Source organism: Anas platyrhynchos, chromosome 5 (genome assembly GCF_047663525.1).
Source record: "Anas platyrhynchos isolate ZD024472 breed Pekin duck chromosome 5, IASCAAS_PekinDuck_T2T, whole genome shotgun sequence".
In the NCBI taxonomy this organism is placed as follows: domain Eukaryota; kingdom Metazoa; phylum Chordata; class Aves; order Anseriformes; family Anatidae; genus Anas; species Anas platyrhynchos.
In genome coordinates this window covers 59,845,372-59,862,302 of record NC_092591.1, presented here as the reverse complement: position 1 = coordinate 59,862,302, position 16,931 = coordinate 59,845,372, and the positions used below count along the sequence as shown (strand labels likewise).

Sequence of the window (16,931 nt, the reverse complement as noted above, 5' to 3'; positions counted from 1 at the left end):
AAGACAGCTGATTCTCCCCCCTCCCGCCCTCCTCCTGCATGCCTCCCCCTCCTGCATGAAGCGTCTCCAATTCATTTCTCATAAAGGAACTTACAATATTTTACGTCTGAGGCACCCAATGCATTTCCTTCTGCGAAACTCGGAAATCTGACTTAGCTTTGCTAACATGCATTTACAAAGACAAAACAAAGCACAGCAAACCACTTACCCTCTTTAGCCACGTGAAGTGCTTGTAAATATCAATCTCACCATCCATGCTTTGGGCCCATCTCAGCAGTCACATTCCCAGGGTTAAAAGAAACTTTTGGAAACAAGCGCACTGCTTTGTTCTACAGGATATAGCTGTGACTTCTTCCCCTTTCAACCCCTCAGCTTCTAAAATCTTGAATGTGTGTTCACATTTCAGGCTAAATCTACTGCCTCTGTCCCAGTCTTATCCCAAATGCTTCTCGCAGATGTATATACAATGCACAACTGTATAAACTTCAGACTCTCCCCCAAACATCTGTTTTTTTTAAACAGCAGATCGGTTAGCAACGAGAACAACGTAACTCTAAAAACATCAAAAATATAACTTGCTAAATTATATTTAAAAAAGATCTTTCAAGAACAGTATAAATCTGCAGAAACTGTTCTTGTTTAATGTTGAACAACAAGCTAAGCTAAAATTATTAAGCTGTCACTGAGAAACTATTTTCAAGTAATGCTTTCCCTGGCTTTCTGTTTCAAGAGAGGCTGGAACTCATTACCAAAGACCCCCTATTTCCTGTCTCTGTTTTACTCCCTGTTTATCGTAACACGACTCAGACTTCTTAGTTTATTTCAAGGCCCAGACTAAAACTAAAAATAAGTTCTGCTCTTTGAATTACTTGCCTGTCCTCACAAAAAATATTATAAAAGAGAAGGAATTCAAGGACGATCCTGTGGATAAGTTAATTATTCCATAAACACTGCCAGAGAGGCAGTTTTCCATCTTAACAAAAAACGACGGTACCCTTCTAAGATTTTTATCTGCTGAAGCTGAAGTCTCATAGCATGGCAATGTTTCAAACTTGAGAACACCAGGATAATAAATGCATATGCAAAGCAACACTTTGGCAAAGCAGGGAAGTTTAAAAGTACTCCCTGTTACTGCGGTGTCCTCTAGTGCCTCCACACAGTAGTTATGATTATGTTCTATTTTTTCCCAATCAACTCCTGTTTCCAACTTTGTTTGGTCTTAAACTGTACATCTGATTGTTCCATATATGAAGACAACGGATTAGACAATGCCTATTAAGACTAAAATGCAGCTGTCCCCATAGGATTTTTGTGATGATCTCAGAACATTTACTTAGCTCCACATTTTCTTCAGTTCCTACAGCCAAACACATTCTCTTGTTTAAGAAAAAGTACAAGAATTTGGAAGAGCCATTGTCAAAGCTGCCCGTCATTCTAACGCTATATGCAAAGAACTCAAAGTCCGAAAATGTATAATGCCCTGAAAAACAGTTATTAAAAGGATCTGTCACACTTACCTATATATCTACTCTCCAAAGTGTGGAAGTTGCTACAAGTTATGTGGGGTTTTACTATTTCAGCCATTCATGATCCTTTTTACCTGATGCAGGATCTTTGCAGGATCTTCCAAGTCACAAGCAGGGATAGATATAAACCTAGACTACCAGCCTTCTTTAAGTAGCATATGGTAATAAACACATGAAGTCATATGACAGGAAAAATATGAAAAGACTTCAAAAAAAAAATACCACTATAGGACTTCTAAAAGTGCTAATATAACTAAAATCACCAGTAAACATAAGAAGGTTAAAGAAATACGTTTCCAAAAGAGAAGCATACCACAAGACAACATCTGCAGAGAACTCGGGTTGCTCTGTACATAGAACGTACTTATTCTATATTGGTTGTACAAGTTTTTATACTATATTAATGTTGATGAGATAAGCTCTTTCTTAAATAGTTCATGTCACCTTAGTATATTGTCTGTTTTGCATTTAAAAAAAAATTAAAAATGGTTAAGATGCTCTCAATATAGTACATTCTCTATCTGTGATAGCGTCTCTCATAGCTGACAAACTGAAGACTGAATGGGGGTTCTCTTGAAATTAAAACATAAGTCTCTACAGATTAAACTTTTTTTTTTTTTTCCCTTTCTAGAAAACTAGTTACCTGATTACAGAGAATAGCAAACACATCAAACTATCTCAGATCTCTGCATATCCCACAGCACCACTGCTAGAGTCTCAAATTCCTTATTTCATCCATTTCAAAACAGAGGCTGTAAGATTTATTTCAGGTTTATTTAGGGAAGGGGAGGAACATACTCCCTTAAAATGTTCCAACATACAACACCTTTAAATGATTTTGTTTTTAATTAAAGAAATAAAAACTACAAGAAAATTGTATCATTCCACTTTTTGGTGCCTCAGTGTAGCATCAGCAATGAACATAAATTTCTCCTATTAAAAGCATTTTAAGTGACAAACATACCTTCTTTTTGCCTTGTCATTTGTCCTGGATTTCATGCAAAGGCACTTGATTTTGTTACAGTCATTCTTCCTGATTAAAAGGTAAACGTGTCTGAATTTTCTGCATCTTATCAGCTATGAATGTTGACAACACACATTCCAGACAGTCACGTGTTCCACGTGTTCACTTTTAGCCTGTCACCTGCATGCTGAACTTTATGTTCTGCTTGAGCTTTGGCCTGGTAAAGTTTTAGGCACCAACTGAATGCAAATCGATTGCCTCAGATTCACTTAGAATATTTTCCCATTTCTCTGGAAAAACAATTTTTTTTCCTCTTCTGGGCAGTGTGAAAATATGGAAAATATGTTGCAATGTGAGGATTGCTTCATTGGGTTACTGCTGTGTTTAAAAAAAAAAAAAAAAGAAGTGCGAGAAGGAAATCGATGTTTATACATAGTTCTTCCGTGAGCACTAATTCAACGGAGAACTGAAGCCAAACCAAAATAAAAAAAATAAAAATAATCCCCCCAGTATCACCAATATCCCCCAATACCACCATGCTCATATGACACCCCAAGGAGAGAGAATGATCTAGCTACTCACTCCCAGGAACTAACATTAAGCTTTCCTTCATCCATCACTCTGGGCTCTTCCCAATCCTAGTGTTTGAAGTGCCTTGGAAACAAAGGGATTAGGACCAGATTTTGTCCAGGAAAAAATTCCTCAAAATGCTAATTCATACACCTGTTATTCTCATACTGCAAAAAAATGTGAGAACTTGAGAGTGAAGACAGACAGAAAAAAAAAAAAGAAAATAAACCTGCACAAGAGTACATGTGAAAAGAAATTCAGACCATTTGTGAAAAATGCAATCCTTTTTCAAGGATTTCCAAGGAATCCTGGAAATCCTTTTTACATGGTGAGGAATGGCTTCAGAAATCTAGATGAAGCACTTCCTGAGTCTTAAGAGTCTTAATCATGATGAATTGATGATGCCTAAGGGCAAGAGGAAGATGAGAATGTTTCAAAAAAAAAAAAAAAAAAAAGGAAAGCAAGCAACAAACAAAACAAACAACTACTGCATTTTGTATATGAACATATTTGCTTTACTTGTGGTAATTAAAAAAACACAATGAAATACTATATAAATACCAATAAAACACCACAATGAAAGAAAGCAAACTAACAACAACAACAACAACAAAAACAAAACAACAACAACACACCATCCTGGGAAAGACTAGGAATAATTTTAGACACATGAATAAATATTCCTCTGCCAGCAAAAAATGCACTCAGTACAAATGGTTTAAATCAGATTAAAATCTGTATTTTAGAAAAATAAATAAATCATAATTAGATGGCCATTATTTCCAAGCCATTACTGTTGCATATTTGGAGGAGAAGGGAGAGAGAAAAAAAATGTAATACTTCAAACAGGTGCAGACATCTTTGGAGTCGTCCCCATCTGCGTGCTGTATGACATCACTTATCTTTTCTGGTTATTGCTCAAGTAATAACTAGCTGTCTTTCCTTGGCTTGCATAAAGACAGCATTACCGATACCTTGATGAAGTTGCTGTTTATTAGTTCACCCACAGACATTTGCACATTCTTGGCAGTTGCAAACATTTTTTGCCATATGCTGAAATACTTTTTCCAGCCCAAGCTCTAGAATAACTATAACTTTGCATGAAAAATGTGGATAGTAAGAAACCTGAGTACTACGTTTTGGCCTAAAAACTAGAAAATATTTTTTTACATAATAGGACAGTAAAATCACTGTGAACACTACTTGGCCTCTACCTCCCTAACAAATTGCTATAGTCAAGAAAGGGATACATTGGAAGATAAAGAAAATATTTATAGAAAAGTAATCAAATTTTACCACACAACAATTACAATAATTGAAGTTTAGTTTTCAGCCTGAAAAGTTTCAATGCACTCCTGAAATTATTAAATTTGCAGTAAATCAGTATATGAAATATTTGAAGCAGGTTATTTACCAAATAACTGTACATGCATCAACATTACCAGGTAACATTTTGCCTCTTCCAGTATAACCTATATTTAAGTTTCCCAGACCTTTACATTTCAGAATGGAAAAAATCATTAATAAACCAAAGCAGAATAAGCTGCAGATAAACCCTTGCTATTTCTTATTCTTATTCCTTATTTTATATTTTATATTATAAATAAACAAGTAATTTATATTATTTATTTTATATTATGCCTTATTATTATCAATAGAAAAATAACAGCTTAATTATTTTCTTCTTAAGCATTTCATTAATTCAGGAAAACAAAGCACATGCTTATCTACCTACACAACTGAGTAACATGCCATCATACTGTATGCTATTTTATATATGCAAAATCTAAAATAACTATAATTTGGTTTAATTCCTAGAAGATCATGAAACCTGAAAATGTTTAGTCATATATTAAATAAGTATAGTTAACTACTTTTACTACCATTATTAGCATACTATTCCAAAAAGAGCGTGAAATACTTTTTTTGTGAAGTACATTAATGCTATCTTTGTCATTAATGATAATGTATCTCATTTGCAAAATGTAAACTTACTACAATTTTGTGAAATCTGAATAGGTTACATACAGAAATACTTCAAGACTATGTCCTTCCTCTAACATTCTAATAATACTTCAAAATCAATACAGTACGTTTTAAAAGAAAATTTTACCCCTAGGTTCTTTACATGGATATTACCTTATATCTTATCTGTTATCACAACTGTTTAGTTAAATAATCGTCTCTTACCAATCCTCTTAATTTTTTGATGGAAAGCATTTTCAGATGTTACCTCTAGCTACACTTAAAACATTAGGTACCTCATAGCATTTACATTTATATGTTAATACTTGTTAAATTAATGCAGTGCATCATATTTCAAATGATGAAAAACAATGCAGCTGGAAATTAAACGACAATGTAACATGAAATGTAAAACAGTCACCATCCATAACATTAGACACAAAAGAAAAGGCAAACACAATACTCAGCTGCTTAGTGCAAAGGCCCTCAAGTCAGCAGCCAAAGGAGTCCTAGACAAATGGAGTTCTAGATAATATGAATAAATCACGTTCATCCTTTTGAAGGCTAATATGCAATTTCTGTACACAATCATGACTTCCAACAGAGTAGATCTCTAATCCCTCTGACAATATCAACGTGTGCATAGCTCACATAGGTGATGATTGCCCCCAAGGGCTAAACTTCATATGATGTCATTAGGCTACCTTGAAATCTTGGAAAACTTAACATATAAAAATAACAGGAATACCACCTTTCTTCCATGAGCACTCAAAGCCTATGGCCATAACACTGTTTAATCACTTCAATCAAAAGTTGGCTTTGTTCAGTATTCTTGGTCATTACATGGGTGCAAGGAATTGCAGAAAACTAACCCCACCATGTCATTTTAAGAAATTGACCTAAACCAGCCCCACTGACTACAAATCTATTTTAATCTTAATTTAGTTCGTGCAGCGAAAACTTTCCTACCTCTGCTAAACATCTGCTATGGAGAGCAGTCACTCTTAGAGAGCATGAGGCTGGCTCACAGACAATGATGGAATGTTAAAAATATATATAAAAAAAACCATCATCCTGGTTTAGATAAATTCCATGCGAGCCATGTGCACCCCCCCCTTTCCACTGGTTCCAAGGCATTCTCTAGTATGCATAAATAGCTGCACATATGAAGGACACTGCTGCTTCCCGAGTGCTGTGAATTTCTATAACATGCTTTGGGAACTCTAAGAGGACAATATCTTCCAGTTCAGGGCTTCCTCGCATCATCAAGTGATTGAAAAAGAGCTGAAGCACAGCAGAGGACCGGGTCATTCAAATTATGACTTGGACTACTGCTCAGAAAACATATCCATCCAATATTTCAAGCTGGCAAAAATAAATATGAATGTATACAGAATGATGGCTTTTCTACACTGTCCCAAGCAGGCTTTGCTGGTACATTTTCAATTTAACATGTGCTAATACCACTTGGTAATGGGAAGATTCAGTTATATATAGCTCCATCATGCCTCTCAACAGATGAGTCCTGCAGTCAAATCTACCAGGAGATAAATGTACTGGCTTTAACTGGCATTGCTCTGAACATATTCTCTTCCCACACAGCTGTTACTGAGAAGTTTTACTGATGCATACATTTAATACTTCTGTTTTTAGCAGCAATATCTTACATTCCAATTATATATTTATACAGCGCTTTTAAGGACTTCTTGTAACCACAATTGTTTGCAAGCAAGTATGATTTTTTTTTTTTTAAACTAGCAGAGGATGTTACTATTATATCCCATCTTTATAGAAGCATCTGTGTGCCCTGTATTGCAGTCATTTTCCACCTCCGTTCTGGGCAGATAATGCTAAAATGAGTCCTAGACAGAAGTGAAGAGACTAGTGATCATGTTTCAGCAGAGCACTTTAACACATGCCTAAAATGTGTTTTTACACCATAAATTACACTAAGCCAGAATTATGAACTGGAATTCACTATTTTAATCGAAGTCCCTGTGAACACACTGGAGGAAAGACATCCTTGATTTTAACAGACAGTGGAAACAATCTCTTCTGAATCTTAATCATGAATAAAGGGCAATCAAGTCTAAGAAATTTATCCTACTCCTGCAAACAAGTCTGTTTTTATCACAGCAAAAACACAGCATGAAATGAGACAAAGCACAGCATGTATCATAAGGCAAATGACATCATTTCATCAAATTACTTCATGTTCCACTACTACTACATCCTATCTTTTCCTCTTCCTGCTTCCTCAAATTTGGAACATTTAGAAAGATTTTCGGAATAAAGCTTCTGAGAAAAAACAAACAAACAAACAAACAAAAACATAGTCAGGGGAATACTAATGAGTTTTCAAGAACCAGCATTTTAAGGGTCAGTATAAAAAGCTACACAGTGAAGCAGCTTGAATTGAATATAAACATTCCATTGGAAGGAAGATCATGCTTTGCAATCATGGAAATGAGGCTTTCACTCATGTTTAAAATTATTTTAGGACCGCTGTAAGAACGTTATGGTTCATCTTTACTCAGAAATGGGTTCAAGAAATATGTAGAAATAAATACAAGAATTAACAGCGTAGACGTTCATCTAGAGTTCTGAAATGGAACTGTCTATAAATACATTCTTTCTTAGCTCACCAAGTCAAACAGTCAGTTGTTACTGCAGCAATTAATTTTTAATGTTGAAATTACTACCTGCTTTGTGATATGTCATGTGGTCACTGGCAGTACTAAAATATTTAACAAGAAGTAGTGAAACCACACAGAAAATTGTTCTATACAAAGTTTCCATGATAATCCTTTCAAGTCTCCATGATTATCTTTTTGTGTCTTTTTTCCTCAGTTTTCAAGACCAAAAAAATTACCAATGTATAGACACAAAGTTCTTGAGCAGTTAAAAGTGTACTATTAATGATGCTTTATTCTGTTTTTGCTTTGTTAAAAGATTTGTGCTTTTCTAAAGTTACAGAAACTGTTATATCCTCATTCCATTATGTGTAGTAATAGTCTATCTAAATTCAGTGCTAACTTTGTCATACCTACTTCATCTATCTCAAATCAGTTGCAGTGAGGTTACTGTGCCCAGCTATGCTGTAAACTTAAATATCTGATGTTGACAGGTACCAGACCACAGAAACTCAAAAAAGAGCCTTAGCCAAAAGTATACATTTAGTTCCACAAATGGTGTGTGCTTCTTCCTCTTTCTTAAGGGTTTGTAGATGATAAGCACAAAATCTAACTCCAGCTGAAACACTAAATCACTATCAAAAGTTCAATTAAAAAAAAAATAAAAATAGATGCTCTCAAAAGAGGAAGTAAGCAAGGTAGCATCAGGCAGGAAATACAAAGTGTGAAGTTTTCACACCTGAGGCAGATCTGAGTTTTCCCAAACCTTTGGTATTTACACCTGTAGCAGACAGACCAAAACATGTAACAGAATTGTTTAAGAACTAGCAACCAAATCCCAAACACAACTTGGTGATATTTCCTGTCTGATAAAGGTACCAAACTACAGCACTAAGGGAAGGTAAGACCTTAGTCAGACCACTGATAGTGTTTGTAATCATCACAGGAACTTCCTGACTGATCAGCAATAAGCCTGTGTGTCTCAAATTTGAGGGAAAGGCTAAACTCCACAGCCTTATTTATTTTAACGTTAGGTGTAGTTCAGCACACTAAGTGGCAATTACGAAAGCTGCAAAGATACTGGAATTATAAGGCCAAGGAGCATTTTTCTGCAGAAAGTATTTGTTCCTTTCTTGTACAATTGGGCTAGATGGTAGTTCTCAGGTAATACCCAAACACAAAAACAATACTAAGAAGGTTCATTCACTTGCTGTCTTACTTCTAATACCTACTGCTGCTGAGTGTCACAAACAGACCCAGTAGACAGCTATGCTCTGTGTCAGAGAGCTTTCAGAGCTGAATTAGGTTTTGATGATTGCTCATGATGAAGGAGCACACAAAAATATTTGGGTTTTACATTTCATACTTCTGCTTAAACCAAAATGCTAGCTAGCAAATGCAGCTGCACTGCAAATAGCAAATGCACTATTCAGACAGAGCTAATCTTGAACCCCCTTTCTGACTTCCCTTTCTGCAGCTTCCCAGAAAAGCCAATAGAGGGCAGTAGTTTCAGTTACTGGCAAAAAGGAGCCGTATTTCCAGTCTGTGACTTGAAGGTGGAAGGTTTGCATCCAGTATTTTTGTAAAAATTATGATTTGATTCAGTTCCTTTATCCTTTTTTTTTTTTTTTTTTCTATTTTCTCTTATTTGCAGATAAAGTACTACATGCTACATTCTCTTAATAACAACTCTACCTCAGGATAAGAGAAGAGTTCTGTCCACACAACAAATTCTGAAAATTTTAAAAGCTTACATTAATAAGCCCTTTACAGAAAAATTAATGTTCTTTCAACCAGAGAACCATAGATTCATAAAAGTTCCCGAGTTGGAAGGGACCCTCAAGGATTTTTATTATCTATTATCTATTCATTATCTATTTTTATTATCTATTTTATTATCTATTTTTATTATTATTAGTAGTATTTTTTTCCGATGTGGGGTGCTTGTACCATCCACACTTGGAAAAATACCCTGTGTAAGACAACTGTTAAGATAGGTATGTGAGTGTAAACAGCGAGTGCAACACCCAAAACCGTCTAAACGTGTGTTTGCTCAAAACTGCTCACATTGAAGAGGAGATGGCCATCAGCTGAAATTTACAATAATAAGGGAATTACAGACAGTCTTTTTGAAATGATGGAGTCAGTTCAAAAAAAGAAGTAAAAAAAGAAGTGTGAAAAATACAAGGACAAAGGGTATAAGAATAACAAAGCAACTGGCAGCATCAAACCAGGTTCTGACTGAAGTCACCCCAGCAGCACAGCAACATCTCTTTATGTCTGCCAAAGCACCCCCCAGTTGGAGGCTGGGTATTCTGACACTTAGCAGTTGCAACAACTGAGGACCCATGTGCACGACCTCAGTGGTGCTTGCTCACCAGTGCATGGGTTATGGGGTACTTCTTGGGCTTTTTTCACACATAAAAGCTAAAGCACCCACATGTCCAATAGGTGATATGTTTTAACAGGGGAACCCAGCATGTAACCAACACTGTCTGTGAGGAGAAATATGTGCATGTAATTGTGAATTTGTCTGTGCATGTGTATGTGATTAATTTTTTTTAATTAGTTACAGAACTCAATGTATAAATCTGAAACTGTCCTTAACATTTCGTTACTATCTAGTATTCCAGTTTATTTGTTGTATTGCGGATGTTGATCCTAAGTATATAGTTCAATGAATTCTAGTTACTACGTCTTTAATAAATCAACAAACTCCTTCAATCCCGATTTATTTAAACTATGTGGATTGGGCTTTTTTTTTTTTTTTGTGACACTCCAACATTTCATAAACAGTACTGATTATAAATCTTGAGCCCTCCCATGTGAATGGATTCACTGAGCTAAAGAGTTCTCATTCTCTATAGCTTACTGTGTTGACTATTCTTTTTCACATATCACTTACTACATTTCACAGCTCTGAGTTATTAGCAAGGATTTTTTGGAATGGGAATTAACTTTGAAATTAAAAAACAAAATTCATTTCAATGAACTGAGCTGAATTTTATCAGAGTTCTTCTTAATTTCCAGTATAAACTACTGCTTGTCAATGGAAAAAGCTCTTACATATCTGAAGTCCATGGAAGTTGTGTGCATGATTACAAATGGTTTGGATTTTTAAAATATATAAAAGAGGACTAATTCACACTCGAAGCTGGAGATAAAAATTCACAGATTAGTAGTAATTTTGTATTAAATGTCGCTGCTACTATGCATACAAATGCATATACATGTAAATGTCTTTAGAATAAGTGCAGATTTTGTCAATACAGAACAGCTCACAATATTTTAAGAACACAGTCATCTCAACAGACTGCACTAGAGATACACCATACCATCAGTTTTCCCATTCTTTGTTGGTTCTGAATCCAGACTGCGCAACTGCTTTATCATACATGTACGAATATTACTCTTGATGCGCTAGACAACACTTTAAGGACATCAATAAATTGCAACTCTCTGAGGAAACTGAGGTTTTTGTCTTGGCAACTTTCCCATGAAAACGAAGAAATACACATATATAGAATAATAGAGTTGCCAAAATATCAAGTGTTACCTACTTCACAGAACTGAAAAGCTAACTTAATATCTCTGCAACAAAGGAGCCAAAAGCCAGGCCACCAGATTCAAACTCTTCAACCCAGAGGTTCAGGACCAACTGTGGTGTGAGCAGTTAAAATGTATATTAAAAATGTATCTTTCATGCACTAAAATTATATTTTACTGATTACAAAGCTTTGAAAAGGCATAAACATTTTTGCAAAGGCAGGAATGCAGTAGGAGCTGGTCTGAGGATCTGGACTCCAAATCTAATAGCGTACATGTAAATCCAAAATTTAAACATTTGCTTCCACCTCTCTCACTTTCAACTCTGGTAACAAATTCTCATTCCTTTCTTTCATATCGTCTGAAACAGGATTTTCCAGCCACAGACCTGCACTGTGTAGATAATGTCAACAAACCAGTTGACAAGTCCAAAAAGAAACTACCAGTCCAACAAGATTAGCTTAGTATAGGCATAAGGTATGTATAGCAGATGGTAAATACTGAACCAAAAACTAGAGTCACAATTGTGTAAGAGAAACATGCAGTGACAAAGCCAGAAGAAAATCCATTCATCTAGAATTAAGAAAGTGATAGGTAGCTCCTTGTCTTCAGGAAACTACCATTCACTTGCAATAACAGGCTTGGTGAGGAGTATTTCAGTTGGCCCTGCTAGCTTCCCTGACTTTATGTCCAATGGGTCTCTCCTTTTATGGTCTGTCTGAAGATCTGCTCCTTACATGGATAACCTTAAATCTTTTCCAATATAGCTAAGTGTTTATTCCCTGTATATCCCAATATAAATGTCTCACACACAGAAGCTAATGCTTTCTACATTTACTACCACTGCCTGGTGTACAAGGTACTTTGGAGATTTAAAACACCAATAGCTAAAGGCAACGGAAATGTAGCAAGGAAATGATAGGAGAATCATCCATATTTTTCCTACTTCTCCTTTCATCAAACAATGTCATCAATTCCAAACTGCTGGTTTAAAAATGAAAAAAATTGTATAAAATATACTTGTGTTCTACCTCCAGCAAAGGATGAACAAAACCCAAATAAAACCAAAAGAACTTTTCTAATACTTTGTCTTTACTGTCTTTTCTCTTGCCCACACAAAATAAGGTCCTCTATCACCTTCTTATACTCCCACCTCTGCATTGCTTTAGTAATCATCTCAAAAAGCAGTAATACCCTCAAGCTTTCTATGACTGCTTACCATCCACTGCAGTTCTCTTAAAACGTGGATTTCACTCATTATACAAATAACTAAAGTATCAAAATACTTGATCTAATGCTGTTTCAAACAAAATGAAAAAGCTGTAAATAACTACTCACCAGATTCTCTTCAAACCACTCTCTTATACACACTGCTGTGGCCCCTGGAATTTGATTTCGCAATGCTTCTTTCTCTTGTGGATCCTCTAACATTTCTAACGCCATCTTTAGATCTTCCAAGAGATGTAAAATTTGAAATGTGCCCAAGTATACTGACGGAGCAGGTGACACAATATCATAAGCACCATTAGCATACTCTGCAGCTGACTTTGTTCCTAAACCAAGAGAAAACAGGAGAGTCTGATTTTAAAGAAGTGACAAATGTATAGCTAGTACACACTACAACATTTACACTTTAAATGCTGGTAATTATCAATATTTCCATTAATGTTTAGAAATACTCAAGATAGTCACTAGACAAATAACGAGCAGTTGAGAGGTATGTAAAATCATATTTTAAAATGAATTGCAACCTAGACAGCCTTTGCAATGTCTGTTAAATTACAAACTCCAAAACCTTACTACAAATCACCTGTAGTTTTCTATGGTTGCCATGAGATGTCACTACCTTCTCAGCTACACTAAAATCTCCACACAGAGCAGTGCTTCACAAGCAACACAAGTCAAGATTCACATAGCCCTTTGACAAGAAATTTAAATGAAAATAGACAGTATTAAAAGAAGCGGAAAAACATGTAACCTTCGGCAGGTTTAAAATGCTTTCCACAGAGAACAAACCCAAAGAAGTTAGCAACAAAAATGCTTGACCAAGCTTTACTAGCTTTCCAAATCATAAAAAAAAACCTGTAAAACACAGATACCCCCTTCCATACCTTCAGCAGCAACATTCTTTTCTCCAGAGCAATAAGAACAGCAAACATATCTCAATAAATATATATTTATTTTATATTTCTAAAGAAATTCTGTAAATAACTTCTAATATCTTTTGTGTGTGTGTCTGCTTCAGTGTCTGCTTCAATTCAGTTCTCTTTAATATCTTTATCGATGATCTGGATGAGGGCATCGAGTGCACCCTCAGTAAGTTTGCAGACGACACCAAGCTATGCGCATGTGTCGATCTGCTCGAGGGTAGGAAGCCTCTGCAGGAGGATCTGGATAAGCTGGACAGATGGGCTGAGGTCAACTGCATGAAGTTCAATAAGGCCAAGTGCCGGGTCCTGCACCTGGGGCACAACAACCCCAAGCAGAGCTACAGGCTGGGAGATGAGTGGTTGGAGAGCTGCCTGGCAGAGAAGGACCTGGGAGTATTGATTGATAGTCAGCTGAATATGAGCCAGCAGTGTGCTCAGGTGGCCAAGAAGGCCAACAGCATCCTGGCTTGTAACAGTGTAGACAGCAGGACTGGGGAAGTGATTGTCCCCCTGTACTCCGCTCTGGTGAGGCCACACCTCGAGTACTGTGTTCAGTTTTGGGCTCCTTGCTACAAGAAGGACATGGAGGTGCTCAAGCGAGTCCAGAGGGCAACAAAGCTGGTGAGGGGTCTTAGGAGGAGCAGCTCAGGGAGCTGGGATTGTTCAGCCTGCAGAAGAGGAGGCTCAGGGGTGACCTTATTGCTCTCTATAAAAAGGAGGCTGTAGGAAGGTGGGGGTTGGTCTATCCTCCCATGTGCCTGGTGACAGGACGAGGGGGAATGGGCTTAAGTTGTGCCAGGGGAGGGTTAGGTTGGATGTTAGGAAGAACTTCTTTACCAAAAGGGTTGTTAGGCATTGGAATGGGCTGCCCAGGGAAGTGGTGGAGTCACCATCCCTGGAGGTCTTTAGAAGACATTTAGATGTAGAGCTTAGGGATATGGTTTAGTGGAGGACTGATTAGTGTTAGGTCAGAGGTTGGACTAGGTGATCTTTGAGGTCTCTTCCAACCCAGATGATTCTGTGATTCTGTAATGGGCTGTCTTTGTTCTAATCTGCATTTCAGATCTTTGATTTAATTTAACATTTGTTTCTTTAACAGCAAGTCAGATGGAAAACTTCTATTTGCCTTACTTTTTACTTCTTACCTTTTTTTTTTTTTTTTTGTTATTTACAATTCATTGCCTTGTGTACATAATAGATTGTACTCACATATGTCTTCATTCCTGTTCTCTTTGGCATAAGCAATCCCATTTTTCCCCTTATTTGACTTCACGGGAGATTTTCTAGGCTTTTGATCATTCTTACTCTCTTCCGCTTAATCCTTCCATTTTGTAATATGCTTTACAGATGTATATTGGATCCACAAAGCATATAGTATTTGTTAGAACATTCCGTCATTGATCCATACAAGGTGACTATAATAATCTCTATAGTATTGTTAGTTTAATCCTCTGTTTAGCATCACTTACATCTTAGACTGTAGTTATGAAAGGAACTGAAGTCTTCATTGAGCTTTGAATTTTTTTTTTTTGCTAAGTTCTTTCCTGAGCTGACATATTTAATTTGAAACCCAGATGTATAACTAATTCAAGTTTCCCTCTTCATCACACGTTATTTTGCATTAATCAGTGTTAGCTTGGCTGTTATTTATTTACTCTGATTCTGACAATACAGGCTGTTTGAACCCAATGAACTTAATGGTATTTACATAGAGCCTGACATATTATTTTCGGAATATAACTCTCAAACTCATTAACACTCCAGGTCCTAGTACACTTGAATATACCTAGATTAGCTTTTAGCCAAAATGCTAATTGATCATTTAATCCCAATATTTTTTGCCATTTCAGTTTTCAATCCAAGAGAATATTTTGTCTGTCATTATGTGAACACTTAACTTTGCAAAAAGCTTTAGGAAAAACTCTAAATAGTATTAACCAGATGTTCTTCTTCAACCACTGCTTTAATTGATCTGATAGAATTCTTCATGTCATTAACTATGCAGAAGATTGTGTGGTTTTAATTCTACTGTATCATTTGTATATTGTTTGTGCAAAACAATCCCTGGAAGTTTCTGAAATTTTGCAAGGCTCAGTAATAGGGAATGCTTTGTGGGTTGTTTGGGTTTGTTTGTTTTAAAACAATACACTTGTTTTCACATACTGTAAGCTATTTCCAAACCCAGATTATCCCATTTAATTCTGTTCACTTGTGTTGCTTATGAGTTTAATACCTCAGTTGCGAGATCTCATATTAGGTTCCATCTGTGACCACGTCCAAGATAAAGTTTTTTCAATATCCAGTGCTACAAAAGACAGTTTCACCTCTTAAATCAATCTAGTCTTCCTGATTTTTTTTTTTCCCTTTTGAGGAAAGGATTAACTACCTGTTTTGCTGGATTTGAGTATTCTAGCCACTAGAAGATACTTTCTTGTTCATTTCTATACTCTCAGCTATCTATGCAAGCTTAGTATTTCCTGTTTATGTACTTTCTAACACAGTTTAATATTAGCGACAAATATAGCAGAGTTGCAAATTGTGCGCAAGAGCCATTTGGATCACTTAACCTCTTAAATCTTTTAATTTGGTCAAGGGGGCTCACTGTTTACTTTCCAAAAGAGAAGCACACACAAACTAAAATCTGGCATTGTCTTAATACCAATGCCACTTTTAGGGGTGTGCTTTCCTTTGCTATTGATGTTAGGACTTTTAGTTTTCTCACTTTTCCATTTGAAAAATTCCACGCTAATTTTTTTTTTTTTTTTTTTTTTTTTTGTTTAGCAAGTAATTTTCACACCAGAAAAGCAGACAGGATACAAAGTTACTTCATAGACAGCCTTTATAGCTACCTCTTCAATGAGCCGGCAATTTAAAATAGATATGGAATGAGTCAAACAATGGGAAACAAACAAACTGAGTTCTACTCATAGATGTATAGCGTTCTGCTATAGTGTTGTTTATGTTACTTTTATGAATGCTTTTTATATACAGACTAGACAAAACAGATACAGACGAGAGAAACAAACAAAAATCCATACAATCTAAATAAAAATCCAAACAAACTTTCAGGCCCACTATCAATATTTCAGGTACAAAGTAGAAACCATGATCTTCAAGGTAAATACAGATTTTAAACAATTGTTCTGGGTTTAAATTAATTACGTTAGGTAGTTAGACAATGTGTACAACTTATACAAGTTATGTGCAACTTTCTTGAGGATGATACTTCTGTCATCATCTCTCAGCAGTCTAAATGCCTTTATTTGACTTCATCACACCACTAGAAAATAAACAAAAACAAACAAAAACATACACACACACTCTTTAATCCTGATAAGCAAAAGAACTTACGAAACTTAAGTTCTTCAGAAACTCACTTCTATAAATGTAAAAAAATTCCCAAGCACTGCAGCACAGACAGGGCCAGCAAGGAATTCTATATTATCTGATTTCCTGAACCCAGGCACACTCCATATGCATACTTCAGTTATCCTAAGAGCTTCAACTGACTATTCAGACCATCAGGACGCTAAGTCCCACTGCTTTACATAGAAGTAGAAGGTTATCATCTCAACAG

General features: G+C 36.0%; 1 protein-coding gene across 21 annotated transcripts in view; it reads right to left on the bottom strand.

The window, feature by feature from the left end:
• The window catches only part of PPFIBP2 (PPFIA binding protein 2), a 110,349-nt gene that overhangs the window by 57,260 nt on the left and 36,158 nt on the right, over positions 1-16,931 (bottom strand). For 17 of the 21 annotated variants that reach the window (XM_072039236.1, XM_072039235.1, XM_072039239.1 and 14 more), the window contains one exon: positions 12,543-12,757. In XM_072039236.1, coding sequence (XP_071895337.1) covers positions 12,543-12,757 — 215 coding nt within the window. Of the gene's footprint in view, positions 1-208; positions 994-1,517; positions 1,638-2,490; positions 2,617-12,542; positions 12,758-16,931 lie in introns of those variants that run through there. The other 4 variants (XM_072039255.1, XM_072039258.1, XM_072039251.1 and 1 more) reach the window with 4 other exon arrangements.